The 10979-nt window shown below is 45.9% G+C and overlaps 1 protein-coding gene across 2 annotated transcripts; it reads left to right on the forward strand.

Moving 5' to 3' along the window:
* The first annotated feature begins 1525 nt into the window (after positions 1-1525).
* LOC309359211 (uncharacterized protein) lies at positions 1526-10594 on the forward strand. Of its 2 annotated transcripts, none has more exons than XM_081892676.1 (9): positions 1526-1804; positions 2636-2707; positions 3270-3879; positions 4090-4288; positions 4462-5142; positions 5257-5330; positions 6713-6845; positions 8599-8636; positions 10289-10594. In XM_081892676.1, the coding sequence occupies exons 1-9, from the start codon at positions 1664-1666 to the stop codon at positions 10357-10359; spliced, it is 2019 nt and encodes a 672-aa protein (XP_081748802.1). In that variant the 5' UTR covers positions 1526-1663; the 3' UTR covers positions 10360-10594. The 2 variants fall into 2 exon arrangements, with proteins under 2 accessions (XP_081748802.1, XP_081748803.1); XM_081892677.1 differs by having other exon boundaries at positions 6737-6845.
* Positions 10595-10979: the final 385 nt, after the last annotated feature.

Raw genomic sequence — 10979 nt, forward strand, 5'->3', positions numbered from 1 at the left:
ATCCAGGTTGAGAAGATGTGGAGGCACAGCTGGAAACCTCCAGCAGACACCTGGAGTCTACTGCTTCCACATCAGGGCTCCAGAGAAATTCCCCTGGCATCCTCTGATACTGTTAACTTGACAGTTTATCTCTCATCACTGTCCCAACATTCTGCTTCACATGGACACACTTGGATCATATCCTCTTTAACTGGCGTGGAGGGAGAGTTATCCATTAAGGCTGAGCGATGCCTGGTTTTCAACATCGTGATACATCCTGATGTCTGAAATAAGGATGTAACTATGTAGACGTGAATGGGGTAGTGTCCTGGGGATAGCTACTACTTAGGTGTCTAAAACTGATCCATTTTTTACTTACATTTAACATATTGTTAAAGGGACGCGGGTGGCGCTGTGGGTTAAACCACAGAGCCTAGGGCTTGCCAATCAGAAGGTTGGCAGTTCGAATCCCTGCAATGGGGTGAGCTCCTGTTGCTCAGTCCCTGCTCCTGCCAACCTAGTAGTTCGAAAGCACATCAGTGCAATTAGATAAATAGGTACCACTCTGGCAGGAAGGTAAACAGCATTTCTGTGCGCTGCTCTGCTTGCCAGAAGCGGCTTAGTCATGCTGGCCACATGACCCGGAAGCTGTACACCGGCTCCCTCGGCCAGTAAAGCAAGATGAGCGTCACAACCCCAGAGTCGTCCGTGACTGGACCTAATGGTCAGGGTCCCTTTACCTTTAACATATTGTTACAACTGTTATATTATAGTACAGAGCAACAGGGGCAGCAGGAATCATGAGAGAAGTGATGTCCAGCTTCACGGTTTTTCCCATATCACATTGTGATTTGTGATATATCACCATGTCAGATATTATGAAACCGTTATCACGATGTGGACTTCAAAGCGATTTTGGATGGTCTAGCAATACATCATCCAGCCCTAGTATCCCTCTTTCTAGGGAAGCTATGAGGAGGACCATTAAATGAAAGTTTTAGCAGAGTTTTACTTAGTAGCACCTCCATACCTTGTACAACACATTCCACACATATGTCAGGATGAACTTCTATGTTACTAAAACACACTAAAGACATCGCAGTTTCTTGCTCAGTTTCTCTCTCTGAGCCCAGAGAGGGTTTCCGCTTTTCAGTTTCCTGCTTCCTTAAAGTTCACAGCAAGCATGCAGTCCAGTTGCCAGATTCCTGCAACTTTACAGTTCTTCAGTTCTTTTATTCAGTCTCTCCTGCTGCGTCTCCACATCTCTCTCTCCTTTTCTCCCTCATTCATAGACAACACTACGTGCCGAGTAGCACAGCAATGAGATAAGGAAGATCACGAGCAATTGCAGCTGCATCTTAATAAAAAAACATGACTGCCCAGCTTATGCAGAACAACACTTTCCTCAGTGTAGCTCACCAGTATTGCAAAGCCTGGTCATCAGCAGGGTGCTTTTGAGGGCTTCCCATGAAGCCTTAAGCCCTGGAGATACCTGGCACTCTTCATCATCAGATGGCAAGATGCTTACCTTCCCCCACCCTGACCAACCTCTTAAATATTTCCTCCCTCCAAGTTATTTTTGCTACCCTGCTCCACTTTATGCAGTGCCAGAGTCATTTTCTTTTTCTCCCCTAGCCCAAAGACGCAAGTGGCTGCACTATGCAGGTTATGGACTGAGCTATGCATGCATGAGAACCAAGCACAGATCCGGAACAAACAGCTGTTGCAGGACTTTGCTGAAGTGGAGGCCCAGTTGGCGGATCTGTCGGCCAAGATAGATGCATTGAGGAAGAGGAGGAGGAGGAAGAGAAGCGATTTAGCCAAGGTAGCCAAGAAAAACGGGCACGGGGGTTGTTTGAAATCAGGAGAAGAATCCCCATCAATTGCTAGTGGTGGGTTTCCTCCGTGTAGTGTTGCTATATTGCAAGGGCAGGATTAGCAATTCTCATGCATTCAACATCTTGAGAGGCAGACATTTAATAGTCCCAATTTCCCCCCAGCATGCAGATGCAGTGACGGGAAGAGATCTGCCTATTGAATTCTTAGGTTTTGGAATTATAGGGTGCAACATATAACTAACAGGTGATATTCATAAGTTGGTTGGGATGGCTGCTAATCTAAGGTAGCTTTTAAAAAGAAACTGGATCAAGGTGCAGTATGTCAACGGCCAAAATGAAACCTCCATGCAGCACAGGAAGGAGTAACCTGTTGCCCTGTATATGTTGCTGACTATTTGCCATTGGCTTGGGCTGATACTCCTCATCCTCCCTGCATGGGGATAGTAAGCTGTCGCTGTTGGATCCTAGACAAAGAGGACTTTTGCCATCATAAGAGCATGAGAGCCTGGCTGCTGGATCAGGCCAAAGGCCCATCTAATCCAGCATCTTGTGGCCAGTCAGATGCCCATCACAGGAAACCCGCAAGCCGGACCTGAGCGAAACAGGCAGCCCAGGAACATCCTTTTGAAGGACCCACCTGGGTCACTATTAACCTTCCGAGCTAGATTCATGCTCCCATGATGGAGAAAACAAATGGTTGATCCGAAGTTCTAATCTCTCCTCACCTGCCAAGAGTTAAACTAAGGGGTGCTGGTGGATAAAATTGGGGATGAAGAAATCGGCACCCCCAGATGATCCAAAGCTACTTTTTATTTCAGAGCGACTATGAAGAATCCCTTCCGCATCTGAGCAGAGGCCTTCAGAAGCCACAGGGGTCTGATGCGAGACAGGTAAACTAACTCAGGTGGCTGTTGTGAACTATATAATCCGCTGTGCCAAAACCCAATGAATAATATTATTTTGAAGTGAAATTTCATATGCATTTAGGAATGGGCAAATTGTGCCCCAGCACTGCCCCTCCCCCAAATAAGTTTCAGGCCTGTTTCCTTGCATCTGAAGAGGGTCCCATTCAAATCTGAAATTTTGCTGACTTTTTACATTTTTGAAATAATTTCTGCAATAAAAGTCGAAAAAGAATATTTATTTATGTTTCATTTTTGTTCACGATTGGGGAATTCTCTAAAGGTAGAGCAGTTTATAAATTCAGGAATAAATATTTGACAGATCCAGATTCTAGTTCTGAAGTTTGAGGTATAGCATCCACCTTCTGATGCTGATGGTTGTCTATTAGCTTTTCGCTGTGGGCTCTTTAAAATACATTTAGAATCAACCAAACCTTGTTTTATTTCAAACAACCAGCAAACATAAAGAAATAACCATTTGAAGAATGAATATTTGAAATATTTCCCATTCTGGCTCCCACGTGCTTTTCTTTCACTCTTTGCATCCCAGGAACTGCTGACAAGACCCCACTCTGCTAACTGGAATGGACAGCTCCCATTTGAAATCGGACGCCAGAGAGAACAGTTGCCATTTCACCCCTTTGAAACGGTGCCATCCCGGCCCCCAGAAACTTATGGGAGACTCTGGTCAGGTTTCGGGGAGCACAGGAAGAGCTGGGGCAATTCCGTGGTCCATCCTTTCCCCTCCATAACACTCAGCTCCCAAACTTCCAGAGAACATCGCAGTCAGGCCTGGTCTTCCTCGCGGTCTCCATGGCAACCCCAGAAGGATGAGAATGTCTTGATATCTCCTGGCCAAGGTGGATCCTTTTCTCTGTCCTCCCAACCTTGGACAATCCCTAGAGAGGCCACCATGTTGAGGAGAGACCTTTCCCAGGAATGGCAGAGGACTAGCATAGTCCAGGGGCCAGAGGACCATCCTACCAAAAGTCCTGCTGCCAGCACCACCATCACAAGGGAGGTCCCTAGGGAAGAAAGCAGCAGCAGTGGATGCTCCAGGGAGGAGCTGAACAACATGTCGGTGAGGTGGAACGGGCACAGCCTGGCCTACAGCCCACAAGGAAGGTCACAGGCTGCGATGCTTTTTAGAGACACAACAGGTAAGGATGCTGGCATCAGCTTTCTTCTATCTCTTGACAACACCCAGGAAATTCTGGGGAACATAATTCTGCCCCTCAGAGAAAGTACTTTGCACTTGCTCAGAAGTCCGCTCAGCTTTTATTTCTTGCCTGTGTGCTCAGAGTCTCAAGACTCGATCTCACCAGGTCAGCTGTAAAACTTAAACCTATTTTCCCTCTTTCTCTCACCAGCTTCTTGGGGTCAGCGTGGACCACTGGGGATGAGCTCGGGTGGCAGTGGCTTGGACACAGCTGAGGCAGATTTGGAGCACTGGGTGGCTGAAAGTGTCTCCAAGGCATTGCTGAGGCAACAAGGGATGCAGCTGAAACAGTGCCAGGATGCTCCCACAACAGTTCAAAGTGAAGATTTGTCCCAGGTGTCCCCAAACAGGTATTCTTACCGCCACCCTAGAATCTTAGCCACCCTTGGTTCTCCACCAGGACAGTTGTCAGGAGTGGGGAGAAACTCAATAACTTGCTCTCCTTGGCATTTCTTGGAAGGAGCCTATGAACCTGAGCCCGTTGCCCTTGACCTCACTACCTCCCACCCCCTTCTGTTTCCAGATTTCCAGGATTGCTGCAAGAGGATGAGACAGCGATAATCCATGAGCCCAGCAAGTTTTGGGGACAAGAGGAAATATTGGGCCAGGATGGGCAGGAGGACAGAAACCTTGGGGAAAAGGAGGAACGGGAAAAGGGAAGAGGCGGTGGCAGTGAGGTGGGCGAAGCTTCAGGAAGTCTGGATTTGGGGTGGGATAAAATGTCCGGGGGCAATGGGTCTCCAGGGGAAACAGCAGCTCAGGATGAAGAGGAGTCCCTGGAAAGTGGTAGAGCTGAAGTACTGAAGCCTAGGCAGGGAGAACAGGAGGGTGGGATTCATGTGGCAGGTGAGAGCAGGACAGGGGAAGGAAACAACACACCAGGATCTTTGGGGGAAACTCAAAATGTGCAAGAAAACAGGGAGGCAACTGCAGGGCTGGAAGCTCAGGTGGAAGCAGTGAAGTTGGATATGGGAGATGGAAATGGCCAGGGAAGAAGTCGGAGCGAGGATAAGGAGGAAGGAGGAACCAGCAAAAATCATGGTGAGCCAGACAGGGCTGGAGGAAGCGGTGAAGAGCAGGGAGGCCCAGAGAGAGGCACGGAAAGCCAGGAGGGAGCCAGGAGTCCAGAAGAGGATGTAGCCAGCATCAATACTGGTCCAGAGCAGTTCCCTGTGGAACCCAGGATCTGCAGCACATCGGAGCAGTAAGTTCTCAGTGTTCCAGTGGGGTGGAAGGTGGGCAGAACCCTTCTCCCCTATCCTGCGTGGGGAGATGGACCCCCCCTTCCCCATCACTGTTCTTCTTTCTTCTCTTTGAGGGATGACGGCAGCAGCTGCCAGACCTCCAGTCTGCAGAAGGGGCAACCCCTGGGGGTCAAGCTCATGGAGGAAGGTAAGCACAGCGCTGGCTGAACGTATGGTGACATTTCCACTGCCCTTTTTCTGAGTGTCTTCTGCGATGTGTCATTAATGTAGTATTAGCGCATCAGTGGTGGATTTGTACTGAACTGTCCGCACGTCATTCTGCTTTATTCGTTGTTCCGTGATGCTTTCTCAATCTTCTTGTCATCAGGAGGGGCACTCTTGTGTTATAACACAAAAAAGAGGGACAAAAAAACCCACCACAAGACTGTGAAAAGCTGCAGGGTTTCAGTAGGAAGCTATGGGACATTCACTGATTGGAAACAAAGCAGTATGTCCATTGGTCCATCTAGCTCAGTGTTGTCTGCTCTGACCGGCAGAGGCTCTCCAGAGTTTCAGTCTTTCCTGGAGCTACTTGTTGGAGATGGAACCTGTGAAGGACTGAACCTGTGGTTTTCTGCATGAAAGAGAGCATCTGCTCTGGCCAAGGTGTGATGGACCTCCTTCTAAAAATAATGTAAGATTCCAGTCATCATTGTAGGGTTGATTCAAACAGAAAAGCAGGAAGCTTTCTTATGACAAGCCAGACCCATGCTCCATCTAGCCTAGTATTCTATACACTGACTGGCAGTGATGCTCCAGGGTTTCGATCAAAGGTCTTCCCCAGCCTTCCTTGGAGATGATAGGACTGGACCTGGGAGCTTCTCTGTGCATAGCATGTGCTCTAGCGCTGTGATCTACAGTCCCCCAAATTAGAATTGCACCCAAGGACATTATAAAAAGCATCCTAAAGTGCAGCAGACAGATATTAATTGATAAATGAACAGAGATTAATTGTTAACTTCGTTAACAAGGAGAGTTCCATTGAGGGGGCACCACAGTTGGAAAAGGCCATGGTAGCCATTCATCTCTTATCCGACACAATGGGATTTGGATTGAGGACACTGAAGTGAATAAATGGAATCTCGTTTGGGAGGAAGTGTCCACTGAGGTGTCTTGAAGCCAGATCATTTAAGGTTCTAGGCAGTGTTTCCCAAACTTGGGTCTCTGGCCTTTTTTGGACTACAACTCCCATCATCCCTAGCTAGCAATACCAGTGGTCAGAGATGGTGGGAATTAAAGTCTGGAAACAGCCAGAGACCCATGTTTGGGAAACACTGTTCTAGAGGTCCAATGCAACAATTTAAACCAGTCTTCTGTAACCTGTTGCTCTCCACATGCATAGGAACTCCCATCAGCCCCATGAGATGTCCATGGAGAGCACTGGGTTGGGGGAGGCTGGTTTAAATTCTGCCCAGGAAGTCCTTTTAACAAAGAGACAACTGAGAATCTGGCAACCGAGATGGAGTACTTTCCCATGTCAGGTGATACCCCTCGCCATCTTCCCCCTTGTTACTGCCAAATTTCTCCTAGTTCACACATATTTATCGAATGCAGGAACAGAATCCATTTGTGAAGGAGAAGAGGAGGAGGAAATGGAAGAGAGTGAAGCTGATACAGATATTGAAGCTGCCTTGGCTCCTTTCTCCAAAAAGCCAAAATCAAGGTGGGGCCTCATATTCTCCTCCTTTATCTACACCCCATCCTATCTTAAGGAACATGAACACTGGCAGCTGTCTTTGACAGAGTCAGACCATTGGTTCATCTAGCTCAGTAACGTCTAGATCAAGGTTTTCCACACTTGGGTCTCCAGCTGCTTTGGGACTAGAAGTCCCATCATCCCTGATATCCTGCTAACTAGGGGTGATGGGAGCTGTAGTCCAAAAACAGCTGGAGACCCAAGTTTGGGAAAAACCTGGTCTAGATGGCTTGCCAGGGTTTCAGGGAAGGAATTGTCCCAGTTGTGCCTGGAGACATCAGGGATTGAACCTGGGACCTTCTGCACGCAAAGTGGGTGCTGTGCCACTGAGCTACAGCCCTTCTCCATGAAGCAATCATAGATTGCCACAGGCAACTTCCCATTTATGGACATTTGAGGCACAAGCACATCCCTGCAAACCTGGAAGGGGCATGGAAAGTGGCAAAAATGGCCCTAAAGGAGTGTGAAAATGACATCTAGCAATCCCATGAGCCATTGAACCAACCTATGAGGTCTGTGGAGTTTTGGAGTTTGAACAAGGAAGTTTGGAGGGAGCGATTGGTGGAGTTTTGGTTTTTTTTAAGGGCTTTTCAAGGGTTTCCAGAGGTTTAGAGCATATTTGCGGGGGTTTTCAATGGGGTTCCCAATATACACGATTTCCCTTCAATGTGTGGTGCCTTGGAACGTAACCCCTGCTCAAATGAGGAGTTGCCTGTACTTCCTTTTATACGCATCATGTGTCTGCCTCCTATCAATTTAATTGGATGCCTGAGTAGCCAGTACTGGCCTATGTGGACAAATAGTCTGACCCTGGGATAAGGCAGCTCCTCAGGTTCCTAAATAGCACCTAAATAGCCTCTCCAAGGAAGTCCATCTAAACATCTTTGCAAGAGAACTGGACTTATTAACTCTGCCCACATCCCTCACCATGACCCTAGAAGATGCTTGTCTCCTCTTACATGGATGGCTTTTCCTAAGCCGAAAACCACCAGCTATTTGTGTCTTTCTTGATAAGGAAGATGATTCATCCTCCTGATGAATTTTCATCTTTCTTCCCTCTCTTTGTCATCAGATCCTCCATTGCCTCGAATACCAATTATCCCACGATAACAAGGCGCCATCTAGTGGCTCCAAGACAATGCTCTTATGAGTCACTTGCTTGTGAGGAAGACCCACTGAACCTAGTGGACCTTGGAGTTATGCAGTTCCAATATCCATGCAGTCTCTCTCACAATGCTAGAAACCAAGGCCAGCTGAATGTTGGAAGATGCAGGCCAGGCAAAAGGACAGCTGGACATATAAGGGCCCCATTACCTCCAGGAGCTTAGGGCCTCATCAAACCTAAACCCAGCCCGGCCTCCAACATTACTCCAATGAAAATAGGGACGTACTAAGGAAAAGAGGGATATTCCAGGATCAAATCAGAAACCAGGACGACTGGAAAACAGGGACACTTGGAGGGTCTGCAAACACAACCCACTGAAAGAAACAAAACAGGAGTAGGTTATTCCCTCTGACTGCAGTAACAGAGGGGTTATGAGCTATATGGAACCTGGAATCCTAGCCAGGTCAGCTTGGAAGTGCAAAGAGGGACAAGGGTGGGGTGGGGTGGAGGAGAAGCACAGTGTAGGACACAACTCTGGTACTGCAGCGAAGCCTGTTTGGGGCATTTCTGCATTTGGATCCCCAGTTTTCAGTATCTGATTTTCTTTCTCCACAGGGATCAGCAGAGTGAGGCAGATCTTCAAAGGCTCCAAGGTGAGAGGAAATTTATTGGGCACAGAGAAATGGCAGCCTAAACTGAATCTCTCAGGATAATAACCATGCCACTCCAGACAACCTGTCTATTGATAGGTCATTCCCATACGTTTTGCACACATTTATTAGGGAACTTATACAACATCCACTGTTTATTGAATGTTCATTCTGATTTATTTGTTGGGAGGTTATATGACATTGTGCCAAACAAATGTTGTCCAACACTTTCCAGTTCATTTTCCTTCCACTTTACTCATCACAAAAAGTCTGGGAGGTGGTTTTTTTGTGTTTTTCTTCCAAGCAGATTTGTTGCTCAAGGGCACCAAATACACTTTAATTGCACAACCTGAGGAGGCCTCCAGGCTGTTGCTATTTTGTGGGAATGATTCGAGCACCTACTGGAAATGTCGTTTTCCCTGATCAGAGTGGATTGAAATGTTTTGTCACCATAGTGCAACAACACTTTTTTCAGAAAAAGAAAAAGAAAGAATAGATTTTTGTAGTTAGGAAAGCATTGGGGAAATGCAATGGAAAGTAGGGAATGTACAAATGATTAAAAGGAAGATGTGTAAACACTCCGCAAATGAATCAGAATGAATGTTCAATAAAGACCGGACGTAAGCTGCATGCGCACTAACCTGTTTGTAGCACAAAAATGTAGTTTTTCTCAATCTGTAATAATTCATGCTTGTCCTCAACATGCTCCTTTCAATCTAGATTGATTTTAGATGTCCACAAGGGTGGGTTCAGTTTCCTGAGAAATGTATTATAATCTCCGCCCTCCCAAGAACCCAATTATGTTATCCATGCCTTTTCCTTGCTGCACATGCTTAGGTAAATGAAGAAGAAAGAGGAGATTGCAATCTTGAGATACACCCACCCTCAATGTATTTGGGCAATTGTGGATACAAACTGTCCCTATCCATTGCCTACATTTGTTTTCATATATTTTCAAATGGACACCCTGTGGGATAATGCAGAATCAATCTGTAAGCAGCTTTCATTGTTGGAGTGGAACCAGTTTCTCAAGACGCACTTTTAATGAGCAAAAAAACCCATGCAGTAGATCTAGATTATGTGTAGGGTATGTCGGTGGGTGGGTGGGGGAACAACTCAGTCTCAACAGATTGTAGAATAAAATGCCGTGTGTATGCAGCCATAGTTCTAATTGCTTGCACAAGCTTTGGGATGAATCTTGTACTCAGTGGAGGAACACTGAATTTGCCAGTATGCAATAGAAGCCCACTCTTCCAAATAGTGATAGTCTGGAATTGGCCCTGAGATACAAACAGGGAAGGACTAAAAGTCAGTGGTAGAATCTAGGCTCTGCATAAAGAAGGTCCAGGTTCAATTGCTGGCATCTCGAGCTAAAAGAGTACAACCAAACTGCGGAAAAAATAGTGATCTGTGTGTTGCTAGGTCGGAGACTGCATATTTCTACAGAGCAGGGGTGAGGAACTTCTAGCCTTCCAGATGTTGCTGGTCTCCTGTGCCCTTCAGCCTCAGCTAGCATAGTCAGGGATTATAGGAGCAGTAGTCCAGCAACATATGGAGGGCTGTAGGTTCCCCAATGCTCTGCAAAAGTAGGGAATATACTGAAATACACTGTAGGAGACGCTTCAATCCATGCCCATACCCTTTTCTCTCCACAGATCTCTGGGCTGACGCAGAGGAAACAAGCAAAGATGACAGCTTGCATGATAAAGACGACTTTTATGACTGAAGTGAGGAGGGCAGAAAAAACAAGATAGAAAAATAATAGTAATAGCCCAAGAGTTCAGCTCCCTGCACCATAAGAACGGATGAACAGTCCTGTTGGATGAGACCAAGGGTTCATCTAGTCCGTTTCCCAGGGAAATGATATATAATGAATTGAAAAATATGTTCAAAATAACTTTTATATAAAAAAAAACCCAGAAGCTTTTCTTTTGGGAATTATAGGGACAGAACTACCTAAATTGTATAGAAATTTATGTATGCTACTACAGCGGCAAGAATGTTACCAGTACTTGCCCCAAAATGGAAAGAAGCAGAAGTCCCAGCAAAGGAAGAATGGATACAAAAACTTGGGGAATATGCAGAAATGGCAAAACTTACCAGAAGAATTAGAAATCAAGATAACAAACTTTTTGTAAAAAATTTGGAAATGGTTTATTGAATATTTACAGATAAATTGTAAACAGGTTGAAACATTAGCAGGATTATTGTAATAACCCGCAGTTTTATAAGAGTGTATATTTACTTTAGATAATTAAATGAGTAAATTAAATGAATTTGGATATGCAAAAGGTATGAAAAAAATTAATTTAAGGAACTGCAGAAAGAGGGGGAATTAAGTCAAAA

The sequence above is a fragment of the Podarcis melisellensis genome (genome assembly GCF_964234715.1).
Source record: "Podarcis melisellensis genome assembly, chromosome: 16".
Classification (NCBI taxonomy): Eukaryota; Metazoa; Chordata; class Lepidosauria; order Squamata; family Lacertidae; genus Podarcis; species Podarcis melisellensis.